The sequence below is a fragment of the Takifugu flavidus genome, chromosome 6, assembly GCF_003711565.1.
Source record: "Takifugu flavidus isolate HTHZ2018 chromosome 6, ASM371156v2, whole genome shotgun sequence".
NCBI classification, from domain to species: Eukaryota; Metazoa; Chordata; class Actinopteri; order Tetraodontiformes; family Tetraodontidae; genus Takifugu; species Takifugu flavidus.
Genome location: NC_079525.1, coordinates 3,780,203 through 3,804,094, shown reverse-complemented (window position 1 = coordinate 3,804,094; position 23,892 = coordinate 3,780,203). Strand labels below are relative to the sequence as shown.

The 23,892-nt window shown below is 45.6% G+C and overlaps 1 protein-coding gene and 1 long non-coding RNA gene across 2 annotated transcripts; one reads left to right on the top strand and one right to left on the bottom strand.

The window, feature by feature from the left end:
- Positions 1–9,256: 9,256 nt before the first annotated feature.
- Positions 9,257–10,880, bottom strand: pou4f2 (POU class 4 homeobox 2). Its single transcript, XM_057036641.1, has 2 exons — positions 10,661–10,880; positions 9,257–10,339 (listed from the first exon to the last, which is right to left on the bottom strand). The coding sequence occupies exons 1-2, from the start codon at positions 10,874–10,876 to the stop codon at positions 9,404–9,406; spliced, it is 1,152 nt and encodes a 383-aa protein (XP_056892621.1). The 5' UTR covers positions 10,877–10,880; the 3' UTR covers positions 9,257–9,403.
- A 10,669-nt stretch (positions 10,881–21,549) lies between these two features.
- On the top strand, positions 21,550–23,367 carry LOC130527679 (uncharacterized). The gene is made up of 2 exons (XR_008951099.1): positions 21,550–22,877; positions 23,242–23,367. It is a non-coding gene; the product is annotated as an uncharacterized LOC130527679 (long non-coding RNA).
- Positions 23,368–23,892: the final 525 nt, after the last annotated feature.

The following is a 23,892-nucleotide window of genomic DNA, read 5'->3' as shown; positions in this document are numbered from 1 at the left end:
ACAAGGCCAGCGTGTATCATCACACATTCATCACAGAATATGCATATTAACACATGACACACATCATAACCTGTGGCTGTATGAGCGGCCGCAGGTAATTAAATACGTTGGCTTCATCTGGGTTTGCGATGCATTCAATTTTAAAGGCTGCATTTCTCAGAACGGCTCTTTGGAACGGTGGACGTGAAGACGCAGCTTGAACCGATGGAGAAGGACGGGGCGTGGAGGAAGGTCGCGTTGCCCTCGTCTCTGTCGAGCAATGTACAAAAACCGGTCAACTGTGCACAAACAGGAAGCCAACGTGTCGATGCTAACCCGTAAGGAACTGGCCCCCTTCCTTCTTCCTGGAAAATTATGGGGGATATTCCATAAACCACAATAAATAAAAGCGACAAATAACCCTCCTTGTATTTAATATGTGTGTTGTTACATTATTACATTGGGCCAGGTGCTGAAATTCTTACATAAAAATAAGCACATTTGACTAGTTTTTTTTCCGCTTTGCACCAAATTCCCTTTTATATTACATGTTTCGTATTAAATTTGTTAATACAAATAGTCACAACACGTTAACTGTTGTTAAAGCCCTAAAGCCTTTAAAGGTGTTTCAAGTTATTTTGGTGACAAAAACAAGCTTTTTAAAAATTAGCTCCTTACTTTTGCATACAGGCATCATCTGAGGAGGTCACCTCCAGTCCAAGTCACGTGATTGTCACCTGTCCACCACGCCAGGATGTGTTACATTATATCTCTGAGGGACTTGATGGGTTGAACTCATCAATCAGGGCTTTTAAGGTGTTGAGACACTCTTGTAACAATGGATCCTAAAGAGTTAAATTACTAATAGGAGTACTTCTCCACATCAGTCCTCCATGTCTGTCAGAGCTGAGGAAGCTGGAGGAGCTAAGGTGAGACCCAACACAGACGCATCCATAACTTTTCATTTATGTCGCCTACAAATCAGACAGCAAATGAAATCATAAACTCGGCTACAGGTGAAGGTGTTAAAAATCTGAAACCTTTAGCTAAGATCTATTTCAATTCTTCAAAGTGGCATATGTAATATAATAATATAGCTGTTGTACATCTAGAACCTCTTTAGCTCCCCAGACAGCGTCCTGGAATCTCCTGTTTGGTTATTAGTATCCTTCCTCTTCCCTTGCACTGCTACATTTCTGTGAATTTCCCACATCTCCAATATCCTTGACTCCATTTGTGCGAATATTTCCCCACATTAACCTGTACGACAGCACTCATAAACGACAGCAGTCGTGAAAAACAGCCTGTAATAGTGCGCGTTTAAATGCGCCGCGCGTGCTTTTTGTCACACACACACGACGTCGGTACCACTCACCTGTGGAAGTAGCTCAAGCAGCCACTTCATGTAATCCCTGTGAAGCATCATTAGCCTGAACAGGGGTCAACGGAGGTTACATCATCATAGAAAAGCTGCTTTCATTGCTGACTTCTCAAGCGTCCTCCATCCTTTTCATATTCATCACACACATGTGACATTTGGTACTTTAATGGTCTGTTTTGGTTTAAAAAAAGGGTATTTTAAGTGCGATAACCCATCTTTTACTGTAATTCGTTCCTCCGCCGATCTCATGTTAACGAAGACGCTCCGAAATCTAGTTTGCTTCTTTCCTTCTTGGGTAAATGAGCTCTTTTCTCTGGGTTAGATGTCCTGAGGCAGCCACTTGGCAGCGAGTGAAAGAAATGGCAAAAAGGCATCCGCACAAGTGGGACATGGAAGCAGATGGGACACCGATTGCAGTGTTGTTTACAGCTGTTGAGGTCCTTCCACGCTGCTATATAGAGGTCAGAGACGCCTTTCGCGGTAAAGCCACAGAGACAAACAGACATCTCCTGAAGAAATCATGTGGTCAATATTTGTGCCCAGAGAAAATATTTGGGGGGAGGATTCCAGGACGGGGTCGCTTTTTGATGCAAGCTGAGCACGTTCGGGTGATTTGGGTGATTTCAGGAAGACATCCACGGGGGAAAAGGCATCCTGGAAGGAAAGCCATCCAACAAAAAGGTCTGCGACAACCATTAACATTTCTTTATGCCGGCACTGAATCACCTGATATGGTTTTACCAGAGACGTTGACCATTTGGGATCGTTCCATCAGGAAAATGCAGACCCCCGTCAGCCAGAGACTGTATGTGGAGCAAAAATAGCCCGGAGCGGCGTGTGAAATATACCCGGAGTAATCAACCTTTTACGGAGCGACCTATGAGGAACACATTCAACAGCACAAGGTGATCTCACACAGGTGGCATCAGGCTGCAGCGCTGAGAAATAACCTCAGGTATCACGTGTCACAGACGATACAATGAGGCGCGTTCAGCACCATAAAAGCACGGGAATAATTTATTTCAGTATTCCAGTGTTCAGTGTTTTCCCATTTCTTTGACGAGGGACTCTTCATAACACGTGACCTTTTCCTTTTGGGTGAACTGTGTCTTTAAAAATGCTTCATTGTTGTGAACCCATCAAATCTGACTGGCTCTTGATGCTTAATATCAAATACAAGATTTTGACATTATTTTTTAATCCTATTGATCACATTTCTCATTTATATTAACTATTATTTATTATAAAAACTAAAAATATCACATAGGAAAATACAAAAACCGAGTCCATGAATCAGTCAATTCACACAGCGCAGCAAATTTAAACAGCTAAGTATAGGAGTCGTTTTAGGTTCCAACACCAGAGCATTGTGGGTAAGAAAATGAGTCCATGGCAGCAGAGGTTGAAGCAATTGCAGCCATCTGTTATTAGCAAAGCATGTCATAAATCCATAAGTCGGGTATTCCAGGCCAGCTCGCTTCCATGCACAGCCTGTGTGTTTTAGCATTAATGTGAGGACAGCGGTGATTTGTGGCTGCAAACGAGCAACATAAAAGAGAGATGAACAGACGTAAAGCACCGTGTGCGGGAATGACCGTGAAACTTACAGAGGGGCTCGTTAATGGGCCCGATCCAAAGAGTGTGAGGCAGTTTAATGGCTCGCTGAATGTGGATGCGAGTTTTGTCCTCCAACCACACACCGGTCTAAAATTAACGCTCCGCATCCGCACTCATTGAATCTTATTTTTCATCTTGAATGGCAACATACAAACATACAAATATAGCTTGATTGGTTTTAATCAACCTTATTGTCGCTAAATGCTAATTATTAGCATGTTTGGTGCATTTGCGGACTCAATTTGCTTCACTCACAGGAATTCCCTCCCCAAAACCCAGGGTATAGACATTAATTTCATCACTAAAAGTTAATTTATTAATGTCTTCTGTTGTTTGATACGACGGTATTCTAGTAGCTAATGTATTTTTAATAATGCAAATATTTTAATTAGCCCAACCCCCTCTGCGTGTACTCTCTAGTGTATAGTGTGTGTGATGTTGGCTAAGGTCTGCCTCCACACAGTCTGACGCATCTTATTCAAGTCTCAGATCCGTCTCGTCCTCCGCGCGCAGGATGGCGCCCTCACGCAGCTTTAATGCCGATTTCTGCATCCTCACGGTTTCCATCGCTTTCATCCGACTGCTGAGATGATCTGAGTTTGGGTTGTACCTTTGTCAGTGTGTGTGTGTGTGTGTGTGTGTGTGTGTGTGTGTGTGTGTGTGTGTGTGTGTGCGCGTGTTTTTCCTGGCGAGATGCATAGCCATCGAGGCGATAATTTAGTCCATTATGTCCTCTGGTTTGCAGCCGTAGCCTCGGGCCTCTGGCACCGAATGTTGTGTCATTTGCTACCAACTGGGTTTTTTGATGAGAGTGTGTGACCTCGACGCCTCATCCCTCACCACTGTCTCATTCCCTTTATTTACATCTGTCTTTAGCATTCTAATTACTCTCTTTATTGCATTAGCCTGGAGGAATCTGTTAGAGCAGAGGAAAGCCACCCTCCCCTCCGAGTATGTGTGGAGACGAAGGACATTGGAGGTTTTAACCAATGATATAGCAGCGCAGGGGTGGGCCTGGGTCTGTGGGATCTTCAGGGTGCATTGTTTCCATGCAGAGGTTCATTTGGGATTTTTAAAACAATTTGCTTTCATTTTAGGGTCTTCGCCGATGAAAAGGCAGTCGTTTCGGACCCTTATAGTTTAGCCTAGATCGGGAGTTTTCCGCCCAAACTGTGCATCTTTTATGGTGTCAGCAGTGTTCAGGTCAAAGTGTCAGTCCAAAAACTTGTTCTTTCCCTTCACGTGGAATTTTATGAAATGGCATCAGCAGCGGGCACAGCAGTCTTTAATGAGCTCCCAACTTTAAAGACTTGAAGGATATTAACAAGCTGCTTGACAAATGGTGCTTAGAAGCACATTAAAGACGCAGCTAATGGCGCGCATAATGACGGCTAATTTTCGATCAGATATAAATTAGAGCCCCCAACAGTTATTTGCCTTAAGGACTTTATGTAAATGATTCTGTTCTGTATAAACTGAAAAACTGAGAGAGAGAGAGAGCGAGAGAGAGAGAGAGACTAGCGCTCCTTGTGGGTATGATTAATAGATCTGCAACAGCGCCCGGCTGTCAGAGCCCAATGAACACACGTCCAGCAGACAGCTCTACCACCTTCTCATTAAGGTCCAATCTCTACAAGGTCTACAACTCACTCCCTCAGAACACCGAGACAGCCGCGCAGAACCAGCCAGTCCAACCAGATGTCCGCCAAGTCCGGTGACAGCTGAAGGATCTGACCTCCCATCGGTTTACACAACAGGTCATGATGTTGTGGACCTGAGGTCACATGATGTGGACGATTGAGCGATGGGTTTTTACAAAATATTTGAACAGTGAAAATGTGACTTTGCCTTGAAAATTTTAAATTCACTGTAATATCAGTAGAACAGAAACAGAGAACAATATCTAGAAATTTAAATGTGACTGTAAATTTGATTTTCCTGTATTAATTTTATAGTGGAAATTTACAATGACACTAAAATCGTAAACCGAATAGATTTTTGAACACCCCAAAAAGCAGATGATGTCAATAAACCTTGATATTACGGTGCAGGCACTGATTTTAAATCATTCCAGGTTAAACTTCAAGTTACAGCAAAGACGGAAAAATGAGCGCCCCAGTTAGTTACTGGTTGGCCAGTTAAACTGAAAAAGCTGTGGGTGGTTGATTTAATCAAGCTCAGTTTATTGTAGATTTTAATCCTCGCTCAAGTTGATGCAAATGTCACCTACAAATATGGAAAATAATTGAAAATATAATTAGACCATCAACATGGATGAAGCTACATATAAATATTTACATTATTTGACATTTAAAACAAGTTGAGGGCGACAGAAATAAATCCCATCAAACTATTTTTACAACCAATTTATTATGTTTTTATCCTGGGGGGCCACGGCCTTTCAGCCCTCACCCCACCCCCAACCACGCCCCTGGCTTTACTTCCAAAGGTTGTGATTTTTCTGCTTTTTTTCCCTTTGGATTTTTTTTTCATTCGAATTTTCAATTTTTTTAGATGCTTTAACTGTTTTAATTTTTTAATATTCGTCTGGGAATGTGATTAATATCATTTTGAAAGACGCTTTATAAGAAATTCACAAATCTCTCATGAATACTTAATAAAGGAATCAAATGGCGTCACCTGGCAGTCATCTTTACAGGCTGCGGGACACAGACTTTAAATAATATTGACTTTAAACTTGCTGTTTATTTGTTTGTAAATCCGGATGTATTTTTACGGTTTATTCTTTCGAGATTCCGGATTTTCAGCCTTCACAGTGAGCGGGTGATCTGGCCGACGATTCAGGCTTTAATCAGCATGAAACGTGGATTTAAAATGTTGGATGTGGAGGGAAAATGCATCAGGTTTGTTTACAGGCTGAGAGAGAGAGAGAGATATGGAGGGAGAGAGAGGTGGGAGGGAGCTCTTTCATTGGAAGACGCTGTGGCTACACGGTCTCTGCATGTCAGGCTTTTCCATCCCAAACTATCCCAGCAAACCAGCGCTGCTCCATCGATCAGCCGTGGAAACGCTTAACAAACCGGCGGCCATTGATGCCTGATTAATATTGCAGCGACAGCTGATTGGTATCAAATGGCGCCTGCGCCGCCTTCACACCCCAGCAGCCATCAGACGGCTGTTGCACAATATTTTGGTGGCGCAAAAAAAAAAAAAAAAAAACAACCCCAAAAACAACAGAGAGCCAGCAGATGATAAATAAAGGCTTTGCGCAGTGTGCGAGCGGGAGGCTTTGCGCCTTCAGTTTACGGCTCGCACTTCGTCTAATTCGAGAGCAGTCGCGTCTTTTGAAGGCAGACACTTGGCGTAAAATGTACAGTTAAAATATTCCACAGCCGGGTCCCCCGGCGGAGCTCCGACAGTCCCCGGCCTCATTAAAATTTCATCAGTATCCCTGTGAAAGGAGGGAAATGTTCTGGGGAGAGTGAAAAATAAAACAGAGGGCGTAATTATAACAAAAGGAAACATTGCTGCCCTTTTGCAGAAATCTCCCACAGTGTCGCCGCTGCGGCGCACGGAGGGACGCGCACGGGGGCCGGGGCCTGTCTGCGGGTTTAAAGCAAAACGTTTGGCTCGTTCTTTTTAAAAAAAATAAATAAAGAGGGATTCCATCTTTGTGCTGCCTGCGTGCGCGCCTTCGACATGAGGCCATTTTATTGGCTGTCAAAGAATCCAGATCGATTTCCCTGCTCTCTCTTTCTCTCCGTGTGTACGTGCGTGTACGTGTGTGGGTGCGTGTGCGAGGCCTGTCGAGCAGCAGACAGCCTCGCTGCATAAAGTTAATTTCAATTCCCGATGAGCCACTCACGGCGGCCCTCCCTGACCAGCGCTAATTAACAGGGATGGCTAATGACTCCTTAACTCACTCTTCATAATTATCTGCTTTTCATAATTTGATGTGTAATTTAATAATTCGCTCTTATTAACGCGTTAAGTGAGCGGCTCGTTTAGGGGGAAATGAGAAGCACTCACCAGGAGCATCTTTTAATTGATGAACCATCACGGCTGTCACATTAATCAGGCTGGTTTTGATTCTCTTAATTTGTCACCAGCGACGCGGATGAACATGTTTGCAGATCAATCTTGGAGACGTTTTTATTAAAACGTGCTGGATAAACGTGGAGGGGGGCTCCATGTGCCTTTGGTAATGGTGTCAAATACATAAAGTAAAATATATATTTTTTTAAACTGCAGTTAATGTTGGAAACTAATGACGTCAAAATGGTTTATTTTCCTCTTCTGAAATCAGATTTTTATGTTAGATATTAAGGTGCGTAGAAAATAGTCCCATTTAAAAGCAAAAATCGGTCTCGGGATGCAGAACCCATGCTCCCAGCAGCCATAATACACATTTCGTATCCTCTCACCATAACTTGGTGAGCTTTTACACTGAAGCCCGCATGCGTGCGCGGAGGACGCGCGTCTGAGTGTGTGTTTAAATAGACGGCCACGTTGGCAGGCGGGCTGTTTTTCTGGCGGGCTGACATCTGGCAAGTCTGCGCTCCAGGGACCCATCCAGCTCTCCGCAGACCCCCTGATTAGCCTCTAATAGAATATTAGCATTTGCTCTCAGGTGAAGGCAGCAGTGAGCCGCGTAAATCTGGCAGGAGAGTCGGTTCAAGCGCGCCTTTAACGCAGAGCGAGATCCGTTAAGGGCCCCGCTTCAACGACGGGCCCCGCACAGCAGAGTCAAAAAGGTCTGGTCTAAAATCCAGCTCACATTTCAGGTCTGAAAAAGTGGCCACGCGTGCAAGCGAGGGGGCGTTTGAGTTTAGCTGGAGTGCCTCGCTCATGGGCACTACGGCAGGGCCGGGTTGAAACTGAAGCCTGATACATGTGCTAATCTGTAGTAAAATAAGCTTCAGAGGAGCCGCGCAGCTCTCAGCTAAAGCGTTCCCCTCCTCCTCATCAATAAATAAACAGATGCATAAATAAAAGAATATTAATATGTCTGCGTGAGCCACACAACACAGCGCAGTCATGGGAGATTAAATGTTAAACTTTTTTTTCTTTAATGAAACACATATTCAATAATTAAATAAATTAAATTTACATGAAGGTAATAAATTAATGGGGTTATTTAACCAGCAACCCAAAAAAAGCAACATACATTACAGAAATAAGTTACCTCAGCTAAAACAGTAATACAGCAAAAACCTGTACGCATATATTTATGTGCATCGACTGGTTCCAATGAAATATTTACATTGTACACGTATACTTCTATGAAGCGGCTTCTTTTCTCTTCAAGAAGAAAACATTACCTAAACAAGGTGATTTTTTTAACAAGCAAAGACTTCATAACGATGCGCGTATATTTATACAAATAAATAGCAGAAAACATACACAAAATAATTTAGAAAAGAGAATACTATAGCATATATATCTCGATTGTACCATCTCGGATGTTGGGGAGCGTAAATGAAAAACCGGGAGTCCAAATTTCCCCTTTAAATGAAGGGGAGAACACGCTTAACGAGCTGTCAGGATTTGATTTTCTCAAGCAAAACCAGGAGGGTGGGGGGAATCCCAATAAATATATAATGAAGTAAACATGACCTCACTTAATAAATAGTTCATAAGATGCCGACCCACGCTGGATTGTAAACTTATTGCGGCCGGCAGCAAATCAAATCTATATATTTAAAGTGTAAAATTCAGTCAAACCATCAAAAGTGAGTCACTGTTATGATACCTGCACAAAGTGGGGCCTATTGATGGACTAAACCTACTTTATTTTAACCTCATTAAAATAGCTCCCTGCCTCTGATTACACGTGGCAACAAAATAAGTGGACTCGATCACATTTTTGGACACAAAATGACGTGCGTGACGGGCAAAAGACTCATTTACAGAGGGCGGTTTGGGGCGTAATCTGATAGTAGCTTTGCGGATTAAGTGGTGTGTTGTCCCTCTGGTCCCCCCCCTACGGGCCCTGAATAAAAGTCAGACCGCGTTGGTCGTGAAATGTAGCAAAAAATAAAAATATAGGAACACTAATAGTCACAAACCCAAGTGCTTTGGAGGGGAAACGAGCCCGGCAGCGCGTCAACAACGATGCGGTTTTCACTGAGTGGCTAACGCAAACTATAGTCCTCATTTCAAATTAATCACATCAGTAAAAATGAAAGCAGAGTCCCCACTGCGTTGACATGATAAAGGTGAAGCCTAGTAAGTGTGGAAACAGTGTTCTTACTTGCTTTGTCAAACGATGCGTTACTCGCCTCCAGATCTTCTCTCTCTGCGTAAAAGACGTGACTGTGGCTTTTTTTTTTTCTTGTCAGTCCTTGCTGGATTTTTAGGAATATTTCAGCACAAAGTCATCGATGATTGAAGAAAAAAGGTGTGTGATAGGAAATATGATACAAATAGTCTGTGAGCAGTTCCAAGTCTTTACGCGGGAGGCGTTCAGACGCATGCTGAGTATTTCATTCGTTTCTGTTTCTGCCGCTGGTTGCAAAACCAGACCCGCACCACGTTCTTTTTCAGATCCAGCTTCTCCGCGATTGCAGCGATTTTCTCCGAGGAAGGACGCGGCTGAATGGCAAAGTAGGCCTCCAGTGATCTCTTCTCCGGCGCTGCTATGGACGTGCGCTTCCGCTTTTTCTCGGCGCCGTTGAACAACTCGGGTTTATTAAGTTTCTCCCTGTGCGATTTCTCGGCTTCCTCCAGCCACGCTTGCAGGATGGGCTTCAAAGCGATCATGTTGTTGTGAGACAGCGTGAGGGACTCGAATCGGCAGATGGTGCTTTGGCTGAGGGAGCCCACCCCAGGAATCTTCAGGCTGGCTAAAGCTGCCCCTACATCCGCCTGGGTAACCCCGAGTTTGATCCGTCTCTGCTTAAACCTCTCCGCGAAGGCTTCCAAGTCCCTCGGATCGGCGTCCACGTCGGTCATCCCCATGTGCGGTGGTAGCCCGTGGGCATGAGCCATGTTGATGGCTGCCTGGTGCATGTGGTTCATGCCCGCCATGTGGGCAGGGTGCGCAGGCGTGGAAACCACCGAGCCGTCCGGCCCTGCCATGGCTCCCAGTGCCAGTCCCGGAGTGATGTGGTCCAGCAGGTCGCCTTCCAGCGCCTGGTGAGGCTGGTGGTGGTGGTGATGGTGGTGGTGGTGGTGGTGGCCAGCCAAGGCGGACGGATGAGAAATAGGCACCGAGGAGGAGGAGGAGGAGGACGGCGAGGTGCAGGGGAGAGTGTTCATGGTGTGGTAGGTTGCGTCCGGCTTGAAGGGGCTGTGATGTGGAGGGTGGTGGTGGCTCTTGGTCTGCGAGACTATATCCACCGCCGCTAGAGCTTCAGCCCGGGCCAGCAAACTCTCATCCAAGCCTCCGAATATATTGCTCTGCAATTGCAAATAGAATGCACACATAACTGTCAGCAGGGAATTCTCCCTCCACTCCTCGTTTTAAAACATTTCCAGAATGTGAAAAAAAGAAATCCTAAAAAGGGGAGCACACAAAACAAGACACATGCAGCATCCCAGGTCATAAAAATTAATACGGAAGGCAAAGCCGACTGAATACATAAGTTGAGCAGAGGGGAGAAAAAAAATATGGAGGTGTTGGGTGATTTGCTGTGCTGACATGAAAAAAACATCAAGCAAAAAAAAAAAAAGTGGGCTGTCAAAATGTGCCTTTAAGCAGTGATTATGCAGAATACGTACCGGTGGGGTTGGGAGACAGGCTCTGCGCATCGCCTCCGAGCTGCTGCCGCCGCTGCTGCTGATGATGGTGCTGCTGTGTCGGGAGGACGAGCAGGACGAGGGCGCGTTGGAAGTCAGGGTGGAGGACGACGAGGAGTGTAACGAGTACTTGGGTTCTGGCAAGCTGGTGTGGGCCATGGCGAACGCCTGCTTGCTGTTCAGAGACATCATCATCATATTTGCGGGCTTCCAAGCCTCGGCAAGTTCCTTTTAATAAGTTAAGACTCCGCCTCCTCGTCGGGAGTTGAAGTCCAATTGCCTTCGGAGGAATCTCAGGTCACTGTCGAATAAAATGTAGACTGAAGTCGGTCTTCCAAACACTGAAGTTATGGCATCTATTTGTGGAGACTGGAGGAGGAGGCGCGTCGGTGTCTGCAGGTCTTTCTGCCGGGGCGCGGAGCAGCCATGCACCTGCGCGCAGTCGAATTTCCTTTTTCTCTTAAAAAAAGAAGAAGAGTTTTTCTTCTTTCACGATCTCCACCTAACTGCGTGAAAAATACATATATTTTTTGGTCGGGATTTTTTTTTTTTTTTGGTTTTGTTTTTGTTTTTGCAGAACTCCACGCGGCGCCCCAAAAAAATGGAGGAAAAAGAAGTAATTTTCCCGTCTCTGGAGATTCCCAAAATATGTCTAAAAGTCGATGAATATTTTTTTTTTGCGGATTTTTTTTTCAGGTAAAAAGTTCCCGTCTGGAAATGACCGTAAAAGGAGAAGTTATGGCGGTGACACTCTGGTGCCTCTTCGACTACGGTGAATGCTGCGGGGACCCAAACTGCCTCTGCTCTGAGGCGAAGGGCAGACTGACTCTCTCTCTCTCTCTTTCTCTCTCTCTCTCCCTCCCTCTCTTGCTCGCCTGCACCCTCTCCCTCCCTCTCTCCCTCCTTTTCTCCCTCCCTCCCTCTCTCTCTCTCTCTCTCTCTCAGTCACACACGTTTCAGCTCTACCTGAAAAACCTTTTCATGATTTATTATTCTTCATTAGCCACACCACCACCACCACCACCACCTCCTCCTCCACCTCCACCACCGCCGCTGGGGACTCTGCGCATGGGCAGTCCGCGACAGCGCATCTATTTCCGATCACCTCTCCTTCCAGCCGCTCCTCGTTCCCAACACCAAGTCTTTGCAAGTTCAGGGACGTTTTCTGTCGCGATGTATCGCACCGAAAAATGTGTTTTTCGTCATTAAAAAAAAAAAAGTAAGTTGATTCTCGATAACTGGAACCTTTTGCGACTAGAATTCATCTTGTAAAAGAATACTATTTATTACATCGTTTGATATTTTTTAGATGTCCTGTATTAAGGTTTTTATTATGTTATATGTAACTGTTTTTTTAAGTTGCCGTTTTATTAAAATATTTATGAAAAATACCAAAATGAACACGTGCATATTTTTGCGCACAGCTCCTTTCTCGATTATCAGGCGGGAAATAACTAAAATACAAAAACTGAGGTTAAAATAATATGATTAGCGTAGAATGAAATTTAAATGACTTTTAGAAAATGATTTTTTTAATCAAACATCAGTAATTGGGATTAAAACACGCTGTAATTAAGAGAAAATCTAAATGACTGCTATGAATCACGTCCATTCGCATGGAAAAGACTTGAATTTAATTTTGTAATTGTCCATAACTCTCTCTCTCTCTCTGTGTGTGTCTCTCTCACACACGCGCGCGCGCGCGTACATGTTGGATGACAGTATTGATGGAGTGACTTGCGTTTATAACGGGCTGATCATAGAAATTAATTCCTTTTCGAATTGAAATCTCTTTGCTAATTTCACAAGAATGCAGGTCACACAAGGCGCCTGTGCGCGTGCACGATGATTATTAATATTAAACGCCTATTTAATGTATGTACCATACTGTAACGTTAGGTTGTTCATGGCGACGAGACGTCCCTTTTCTTTACTGTCATGATGGAGATGGACACTTAATACGTCCCCGTGTGCGTGCGTGAGATTGAGAGGGGGGAGAGAGGGGGGAGACAGAGAGAGAGAGACACGGAGGGAGGTGTTTCCCAGCAGGACAGCGGGCTCTGCTGGAAACACCTCCAGACTCCAGGATACAGGAGATCAGGCTCAGGAGACATCAAGGGGCAATCAGTGTCTGCTCACATATACCAACAGACTGATTTACGATGAAAGTTTAAAGCAATCATTTATATTTCACCACCTCTAAACTGGCCTATGAAATTTTCATCTACAACGAAACACACGCGCACGCACACACACACAAAAAGTGGATCTTAAGTCAAATAAATCAGTCGGGGTTGTTCCAGAGCAATTGACTGTGAAGCAAAGTGGGTTTCCAACGCCTGCTGGTGTTTCTGTGTGTCAGCGGCACCAGTGGACTCTGTGCCGTTCCTTTCAGGGCCTTGAACAGGATTCTGCTGATTTCCATCAGATATTCCGGAAAATTTGAGCTGCAGTCTCAGAGTAATTGGAGGGAATGCTGCTACCATAAAAACAATCTTACCTTCCCTTTAAAAAAAACCCCCCCCCCCCCCTTCCCCCGCCTCCAACCCTGCAGAATTGTGCGAGCAAAGAATATCCTCACTTCAAGAAGCTGTAAAACATCAGCGTGGAAATAAAAGTAAAAGGCGGGTAAAGCAGAGGAAAGCACACTCAGCGAGGCTTGATCCAACTCAGGTGACTTGTTTGCTCCTCCACCCGCCCCCCTCCCCCTCCTACAGAGGTGTCTGTGTACTTTACACAAAGACGCACTCCTCTCAGTCTCCCCCAGGAGCTCTCCACGTTAACAATCCCAATTACAGCAGGACCACCAGAGACAGCTGTTTTTATTACAGATCTGCTCCTTTGTGCCGCCGACAAGGTATCTCTGCACCGGGCCCGACGCAGAGATGAGGACTGGATGAAGTCTGGCGATTCCTTTATTCACAAGCCTCCCCCGCCCTCCCCCACCCCCTCTGATCTTGAGGAGCTCTTTACATGTCGGAGCAGGAGGTCAATGCTTGTTGGGAGCGGGTCTACAAAGGGATCTAACTCAAGGCAGCGGCGTATTTATTCATCTGCTTTACCTGGGAGCGGCGGCAGATTCCGCGAGGAGGCTCTAATGTGTTGTTTAAATGCATGCAACAAAAAGGTAGCAGCCTCCAGGATTTAGTAAATGTCACACACTCTGCTGCGGGGAGGCGGGGGAGAGGGTGGCGCACAGTTTGAGTGAATAAGGCTGCAAAATGTGCAACTGCAGCTCAAGTGGTGTAAAACACTCGGAGATGCTTTTGTTTTTGATCCATTTGTGAGCTAAACTGAAGCATCAAGTGCTTCAGTAGCTTATATCTATAGAGTGTTTACCCTTTTATGAGCACTGAGGAGCCCTAAAATATAATATACTTTAATTACAATAGTACAAATCACATAGATTATTGAACATAGCATAATGAGTCATCAAATAATAACACATTAATTGTACACAATAATACATAAATGGAAATACCAGTGAGGCAGCACTGAATGGTTGGCTGCTAACGCTAGCATTACACATTTGAAGGGGTTCTCTCTTCAAAATGTAGCTTTTAAATTTGTTTTTGTGTTTTTCTGAGAAAATCTGGATCATTTTTCTAAATTGATATTTTACTGTTGAGATGATATGAATATCAAACCCAATTTAGGTTAAATTCTGCCGATTTTGATCCACAAATGTAGCATCTGGTCCTGCAGGAGATGTGAATGATTTGATTGTTTTGCTCACATGTTGTCTTTGGCTGTATGACTATAAATGAACGTGTCTGTGGATAAATGCCAAAGCTGCTTCGAGATAAATGATCACTTTAGAAAAAGGCCTAAATCAACAAGTGTTTTCGCTGCTTCAAGTGAGTAACAAATAATAAACCACAAACAATGTTGGGATTTCTGCATACAGATGCAATATTAGGTAGTATTATTCTGGTCCGGCAGAGGCGCCCACCTCAGGCCAGGGTTGATTTCAAGCCTTGAGCGTCCGCCATGAGGTCAGGAAAACAAATAACACGGTGACCAAGCTCCCCGTTACACATCAGGCACCAACCTTTGGGGCGGGAGGCATTAGATTCTGGCCCGGTCCTGCCCGCACGCTGCAGGGCTGCAGATGATAAGGTCAGGCTTCATAATGATGTCACATACCTTTAGGTACTGCAGATCAATATTGAGAGAGCTGCGTTATACCTGACAGCCAGTCAAATAAAGCCTCCCGTCTCTTCTGATAAAATGAGATCCCCTCCCTCGCAAAGACCACATTGGCGGAAATGTTTGTGTCCTGTGGGACAATAAAGCCACTCGCACACCCGATACAACGCCAGAGTTTTGTGCGATCCAGCCTCGGTTGGTAAAACTATTTCAATACATGCGTTGAAGAGGGAACCGGATTAAACCACACAGCTGGAACTATGTTCCAAGCGCTCGGTTGCGCATGCTAACGTTTGACACAACTAATCCTGATCTCACACGACCACAGATGAGACGAGGAAGGAGGCCCGGGCCACACCTCACAGTGCGCTACTATGTGCACGTGTCAAGCGCCATATACGTGTTTAATGTAGCAGGATGATTGCAGAATTCGGTCCGACTGGAACATTTCTTCTGCCTCTCATTAGCTTGACTGCCCTGCGCGGTGATACATCGCTTGTCACGGAGTTGTCTGACGGTTGATGCTAATTGACCCCCGTTCCCCCTTTCTTCTGCTCAAATGAAAAGATTCCCCGCGTCCCGAGATGGAACATGTCACAATGTGATCTGACAAATTAAAAAGCTCACTGCTGTCACGCTGCCGTCATCGGCAGCCCGTTGCCTCATCAGTGATAATGATGATTTCTCCTCACCGCAGCTCACCGCCAAGCGTGAGCGTTTCACATCTTTACGTTCATAATCTGCATAATCCTTTACAGTTTGGTACATCACCGATCTATCAGAGGTTTCATTATTGCCAAAAGGTCAAAATTCAGCAATGAAACCCTTAAAATGGCTATTTTTAATACTTGACCATGCACACAGAATCAATGTTATTAGTTTGTTTGGGTTTTTTCTTCAATCTGTTCATTAATACTTAGCATAGATAAGATTAGACGCCTTTGTCGTCATTTCCATACCATGATATTCCACCAGGCAGCATATATCCACTCTGTTGGGCTCCTTCTCCACACCCAGCTGGTTCTGTCATAAAGCTGGACCTCACCTGCTTGGTCACCATCATGCGTGGACTTGATGTTAGCTAGCCTCATTAAAGAAAACAAATAGCTGGTGACACAATCCCAACATTAGCAGCAGTGTGTGTCACGATATGTGTTGTTCCTGGTTTGAATCACATGACCGCTGTTCTGCGGAGCCATTGGTCGAGGCGTAAGCCACCACACTCCCCTGGCTGCAGAGCTGCACAGCAGCCACATCTGTGGCCAGACAGCAATCGAGCGTGGCACTTTACCTGCTGACTTTGTGTGTCTAACTTTATAATTTATGCGCTGTGCCCGTACAATTGACAAAAAATGCGGCGTGGTGATCAAAGCCCGCTGTTCAGCGGGTTGGACGGGGCCACGAAGACAGGGCCTGTAACACTAATGATCTTCAAACGTTCGCCTATTTCACTGGGAGCTGTGCACAACTCCCCAGCAAGTCCCCCGTCCTCCCCCTGGAGGTAATTGTGCCTGGCTGGTTGGGTGACAGGTGTCAAGTGGCCCCTCCTCAACCGATTCATCATGCTAAGCAAAGAAGAAAAGTTGATCTCCGTCTCTCTCTTTCACTCTTTCTCTCTCTCTGCTTTTCTTTGTAGTTTTCTTCTCGTCTGTCTCTTCCTTGTAACCTTAAATAACTACATTGTCATCACCTCTGTGTGCCCTGAGCGCATGTTCCCTCTGATTTGTGACAAAGTTTGTGGCACAGTACACCATCAGAGCTCGTGCAACAGCCTGACACACGCTGTCAAAGCGCGTCAGGCTGCGTCACGTGCACGCCGTTGGAAATAGTTTCTGCATCACCACTTAAACGTTCAATTAGCGATTTTAAAAAACGGAAACACAAAAGCTGAATTTCCCAACTCAAACTGATCATTGACCAATACTGAGAGTGGAGAGGATGCCAGACAGGACCAATCAATGACCGATGCGTCTGATCCATTGATATTCTAATAGTTTTTAGAATGAATTGGGGTTTTTTTAAGAGATTTTCAAACTTAATATTAATAAGTGAATATTGAGCGACAGAAACAAATAGAAAGCAATCAATTTTACTGTAAGTGAGAAAAAAATCAATATTTTATTGTCCATGACTGTTAATTAACATTTTTAATCAGTAATATAAACAGATCTTCTGATTGGTAGGTTGGCATCGACACCAAAAAGATTGTTCAATAGTGGAGTGGAGAAAGGAAACAGAGTGAGGGTGCATGTGTGTGTGTATGAGTGTGTGAGAGCCAAGAGAGAGAGAGAGAGAGAGAGAGAGAGACCACGCCCTCACCGTGCCCGCCTGTCTAAGCACAATCCCACAGGGAGCTGCCATACACGCTCTCTCTCTCACACACACCCCAGTCATTAATTCCTGCTTTGCATCTCCACACCATGTAATATTTATGGGTCACTGCAGCTTTGTATTCACAAATGGAAACGCCAGGAGAAAAAAAGAGAGGAGACACGATACCTCAATCAATCCTGTGAATAAGGTTCAGTCTGTCACTTCATGGATGTTTTCTTCTCCTCCTCCTCCGCACTGAGCCGCTGCTTATGCAGCAGTCTTTTCTTTGACCTCCAAACAAGTGTTTCCAGTGATGGATTATCAAACACAACCTTTGAGATTAAGTCATATTTAACTCCTTTATGGCCTGGAGGGCCCGCGGCGAAGGTATTGCGCCGCTGAAGAACAACAAAACCGCATCAGTCAGAGCGAAAAGAGACGAGGGTGAAACGCATTTTCACCCCACGATTTGACACCCGAGTCTAAACTCCAGGCTAATCAGGGGAAATCCTTGCTGCTTTTTCTGTCTTTCTGCAGCTGACAGATCATAATTAGGCACCTTTTTATCGCTTCCGATGTCGCCTGAAACCCTGACGCAACAGCCAGTGCCGTAGACTCACCGGCTTTCAAATCAACAGTGTTGTCAAAACAGAGCCCTGAGGAACCCCCAATAGACTGCGGCTCACCAGACCCCTGTAGAGATTTGAGGACCACTTTGGAACTCTAATCCACTCAAAATGTGCTGATAATTTTCCTTGCCAGGACACTCTCTGCCTGGTGTCACAAGAGTGGCCTCCCGGGAGCAGATCAGCCAATGATAACAAAGTAGCCAGATGTCTGGTGCTGGCAGAGTCCCAGAAGCCAGACAGCAGCGCGCGGCAGCATCCGCTGTGGGCCACAGATCAAAGATACCTGAGAATTACTTATGGGCACAAAATATGTGTTGCTTACTCCACAGTTCCCATTAATAACAATCTGGGAGAATTTGTATTTCTAATTAACTCTTTTCTTTCGGCGTACGAAGTGCTGTAGGACGTCTGAGCTGCAGCAGCAGCTTTTCTGGAGTAAGCGCGAGTCGACAACAGGAAGTCGGATGCGGCCCTGTCTGAAGGAGCCGCATCAGCTTTAAATGTAGTTCTGAGGCTGCGAACACCCCCTGACTCGCCTCAATAAACAAATAACCAGCGCAGGAGTCAGCGGATTTAGATTTAATCAGGCCGCATCGGGCCCCAGAAGATGGCCGCGCGAACCTCGAAAGCTAACAGTGTAGCCGCCGAAGCGTTAGCATCCCTGATCGAACACTTTGTGCGTCAGTAGTAACTAAGCAGTAACGACCGGCCCAGGTCCACCAGCAGTTGTTCAATTTACATCCGCCAGCCGTCTGAATTTCACCTCTCAAACGCGCGGGGCGTTCTTGGATCGCTCTCTTGCTTCCTCCTTGTGCGTTTGCGTTATTCAGGCTGACATCAGGAAGCATCGCCGCCGTTGGTTGTTCCCTCCTGCAAGCCCCCGTTCTTGCTCTCTAGTCCTACATTTATAGTATCTTACGTGTTACTTTCGATACACAAATATTTAGAGTAGACCCCTGACTTTGAAGTGAGAGGAGTAGTTAAGCTATTTTTGCCTGGGGAGGGCTGCTGTGGTGTATTTTTAATCTTCATGGGGGGAAGAGGAGCACTTTATCTCTGACACATTTGTGCAGATTTAGTTGGGCTTGCTGTGTTCTCTGCTCCTAAAAGTCGCCGCTCATCAAATGGATGAAACGCATCCTTAGTTTTGTGCATCCCCACTCTATTCTTTTATTAACGGCAGAAAGTGTTGCTTTATGTCTGCATTTGATAAAGAATACCCCCCTCGTCCGGGCCTGCCCCCTTCCCCCAATTATGTATATCACCTTTCCGGCGCATGCAAATTCTCATTTGCATCACTCTATTGGACGTGAGATCTGCTGGCTGAGAGCCTTTAAAGTCCTCAGAGTGCAGTGCCCTTCATTAGATCATGATTGTGACCTTTCCTTTTTTTATCTGTCATTCCTTCTTGACTCCCACCAAACGCACAGATGATCGGCAGCAGCCCTCGTTCACTTCAGCGCCTGTATCATAAACAACAGTGAAACGCTCCAAAAATGATGTCAAAACCGCGAACCGCGCGTGTCCCGAACGAGAACTTTTCTCGGGTTATTCTGGGTCATTTATCCCAACGTCATTTACTTGAAAATACAGCTTTAAAATGCGCCTTAAAACCGCTCTTGTCTCGACGCTCCGGCAGCTCATCACTCCTAAAACAGCCACTCTCATCCACAGCGGCCCGACCGTTATTAATGTGCGCTGAATAATTTAACGGGGTAAAAATTACCATGTTCTTTTGAAAAGATTTTTGCCTACACAATTAAAGAGCATTATAGTGATTTTTAGCGGAGCGAGAGTTATGACTGTTTTCCCTCCTCCCCGCTACATTCGCTGCTTCCCTTGTTAGGAGCTGCTGCTCTTCCTGCCCTGTTCTTGGTGTGTCTGGCAGAGGTTGTGCTGCAGGTCAGACCTGTGCCGTGACGATGGGCTAATGGATAATGGATGAAGTAGTAAGGAGCAGGTACGGGTTGTTTTCAAGTACAAGAACATTTAGCACACCTAGCATCAAACAACAAACAACTTTTGGGTTCAAAAGCTGCAGAATTGATTGAAACCACTGGAATAATGTTTGTTTGATGAAATCTGTAAGCCCAGAATGATATTATGCGTGTGCATGACATCAGCAGGAGCGCTCTCTGGCCCTTCAGTCCTATTCCACGCGGAGGACTGTCCACATCTCAACCGCACGCCGACAATTGGCAGTAATTGGCACGTTGCCTCTGCTGTCCTGGGAGAGATCTGAGGGTGCACTCGGCCACAGACAGGCCGCCCTTTCCACCAATTAGAGTGCGGGCTCCTCGTGGGGGCGGGGGCAGAGGGAGGTCTACCTCGCTGCTACCTTGTCTGCTGATCAAAATGATGTGTGGAGATCCCCTTTTTCTCCCTACTCGCCTCTCTCTTCTCCCTCTTTCGCCTGCCTCGCTCTCACCGCCGAGATATTACGGCTTGTGAGAGTCTTCAGTCAAGGACCCCAACCAGCGGCTGACAGCTTTGCAGTAGCAGTCAGTGGGACATTCACATTAGAGGTGCTCTGACAGGCCTCCCAGTGAAAAGGCTCCATGCTGCTAGTTTCCTACTACATAACTGGCTGGCTCTCCTCTCTATGTGAACTTTGTTTTTCTATCAGCGGATGTGATGCTGAATTGGGTTTGGCAGAAGCTGAAGTTTCTCTGAATCGCTGAACTTGAGTTGTGTTTTTTTTCTTCTTCTTCTCCTTCTTGCTGCTGGTTGGTGTATTGGCTTTCTTTTTGCTGCATCTCCAGGCGTAAGCTGGGTGTTATTGCCGCGCTGCTTCATTATGATGCCTTTGACGCGGTGATAGCGGCTGTCTCATGTGGTTAGCATTGTGCAGGACACAGAAGGTACCAGGGGACCTCAGTCCAGAGGATCACAGGCCTCAGTGCACGCTGCCAACGCTCCCCCGGTTTATGCCACAGGGAAGGCTGCGGAACCAACACCCAACCCCCTTATTCTCTGTTGTCCTCAAAGCTTGCATCTCGCCGCGCGTCGCTTCAGTAAGTACGAGGAGGCGAGGAGATGCTTCCTGTGTTCAGAAATATGTGTCAGGCTCCTGGGTTATGTTGTGTTCCAATGTGATGCAGAGGGCAACAAAGAAAAGAAGACGAAGAAACAGGCTTACTTATTCTCTTTAATCCAGCCTGAGACGTTCAGAACTAGGTTAAGTTAAATCTCATATTACCCAGACAGTTTTAGCACATTACAGACTCACTTATGGGATTTAAATATACTGCGTTTTCTCCCCCTAAGTTAGCGATTAGCACAGGTAGAGCCTCGGCCTCACCACAGGTTGACAGACTCACCCTAAACCCACTTTATTTCCTCACGAGGACCCCCATCATGGGGGGGCCTGCCTAATATGCTGTCTGGCCGCGGGGCCTATGGGAGTGTGGCTGGATTATTATGTTAATGCATGTGCCTCCTGCCCTCTGCTCAGTCCCAGCTGGCCTCCCTGTCGTTAGGAAGTGCTTTGCTCTGACAGAGGAGTAATATGCTCCGTGATTGAGGGGCCAAAAGATCGAGCTCTCTAAGAGAGGGGCCACTGCTGATAAGCATATGATAAAAGTGCCATTGTATGTGAATGCCTGAGAGACATGGGACTGAGCCATTCCTATGGATTTCAGGGCGGAGTGAATATGCATAAGGTCTTCTGTATATGGCCCTTCCTGTGTTGCAGTGTTTGATTGCTCATAACATTCTATTTAATTCCATAACTATTTTTAAATGCCTTTATTGAACGGGCCCCTTTGATTATAGATTAGTGAGACGCAGAAACACATTTGCAGACCAGAGTCTAACCGAATTCTGCAGGGTTGCAGATTACTGAAGCCTTTGTTTGTTGTTCGGAGGTGGAAATTAATGGGGGTTTTCCTCTCGGCTCAACTCTACTGGGCTTTCCCCAGTCCACTAGATGAGGTGCAGACCCCACCTGCGCTGGGGTGGTCATCAATTGTAATGAAGAATGGCCAAAACCAAGCAACTAGAGCTAAAACTAGAAACAGAAGTGCTGCATAATTTACGAGGATGATGTAAAGAAGTTCCCTGATGTTCTCCAAAGGGGACCGTGGGAGAGAGAATGCAAGTGAAGGAAGCCGAGCACGAGTGATTGTTTATATTCCCTCCCCCCTCCCCGTGCAGGTGGAGGAGGGAGGCCAGCTGAGCCGGACTCCTGTGATGAGGCACACCTGGACTTGAGCCGCTGATCGCTGTAGCTTAAATAGCTGTGGCTGACGCCACTCCTCTCCCAGATCTGTATAGATCAGTGGCTAAACAAGCAAATTGCTTCATTTCACATTGAAGATAAAGGCCTTTAGAAGTATCTGTGTCTGCTAATGCTGCATTCTGGGGTCTAAGCCTGATCTGGGCCACTAACAGCCCAGATCAGCCCTGAACACATGCTCCAACCTCATGATGATCAGGAGTTTCAACCAGGGCCAGGCGGGAAAGGAAAGTAGCCCATTTCACAGAAGTGATCCAAATCACGGTTGATTCTTTGATATGATTGATGGAGAGTTGGTTTAGTCAGAGTAACGTGAACCAACAGCTCCGTCTCCCGCGCTCATTTACTCACCTTGACACCAAAGTAAAAAAGGAAGACGAGAGGAGGAAACCTGAAACTTCACATAAATCGCAGAGGAAGCTGAACTGCTTTGGATCCTGCACATAATGGTGTAAATATGTCAGCCGTGCAGAGCCGGGTTTCTGACTTTAAACACTTTTCTTCTGGTTTTTTTATCTCTTTCTCCTCGGGAGCAGGAGTTAAGCTGCACATTAGCTCGCGGAGTGACTTTTGTTTGGGGTTTGTTTGTTTGCTTTTTAATCAACTTCAATTTCATCTCCATCAACGGCAGCTCTCTGCGCATCCCCCCTTTGCTCTCGTCTGCCTGGGTTCCAGAGCGTCTACCTCTGTTTGTTCCTTTTTTCATGCAGCTCCGGCTGTAGCAGGCAGAGAGAGTGTCTGTGGGTAATTGGTAGATAAATACTTTGCTGAGACTAAACGTCACCGCTGGAGAGGTTGTAAGACAAGCCGCTTGTTTTGCTTCGTGTGAGGAGGGGAGAAAATGGAAGAAGAGAATTTGATTTGATTGCAGGTGATATTATTGATCATCCTGATCGAGCTGAGTCTTTGAGGTAATTGGCAAAATGATGCAAATTGAGGCCCTAATGAGCCAGACAGCAACGTTTCTGAAGAGTTCCTTTATGAGTTTAAGGGGAAAATAATATCCTAACATCTAGGATTTTTGCTTGATATCACCGAAGGCCCAAACAGGAAGCTTCAAAGTAAAAATGTACTGACAAACTTTTAAGGCATTTCATCATAAAAAAAAACTATTGGAGTGGTCAAATATAGCACATGGATGGAGCTCTTCCTGTTTGTAGAGAAGAAATGATCTTTTACACACACGTTTACATTTCAGAAATGTGATAACCCAAAAACTGGTTTACCTGTTTCAGTGCGTTTATTGGATTTCTTTCGGAGTTGTCAGCTTTCTTCTGCTGCACGCCATGGATGTTGTCCGCTGTCTTCCCCTCATTTCCTCTGCACTTGCTCAGATACAAAAGGAACAAAATAAATCAGATTATTGGGTGCACGGGAAGGAAGACATCAGAGAATCGGGGGGGAATCCATGTGTGTTAATCCAATTTCACAAAGTGGATCCCATTATGATGTTTACACGGACACCAAAAAAACGGCTCCGATGTGTTTAAACAATAAAGAATTTCTTTTAAATGAACTTAGATCACGCATTCATTTGGACCCACTCACCATTCGTTGTTGCTTCTAAACAATGGAGACTTCTCACTCAGTCTCAGCGAGTTGGGGTGAGCGTTACCCTCGGCTTTGCTGCTTGTTAAAGGCCTTGAGATCTGGCAGCCATTGTCTTTATAAACTCAAAGCTGTGTTAAACGCAGTCCCAGCCCAGCTAATGAGGGGGAGCCTTCAAACCCTCCCCCAGATGATGCTGTCAAACGGGTGACATAAAGCGCTGCATGTAATCCCTCTATTGCAGACCCTGGGTGTAAATATGCCAGCTCCGCCATTTTCCAAGCGTTTACTCGCAGTTCAAACAGCCCGCTCTCTCCCCCCCACCACCACCACACCAC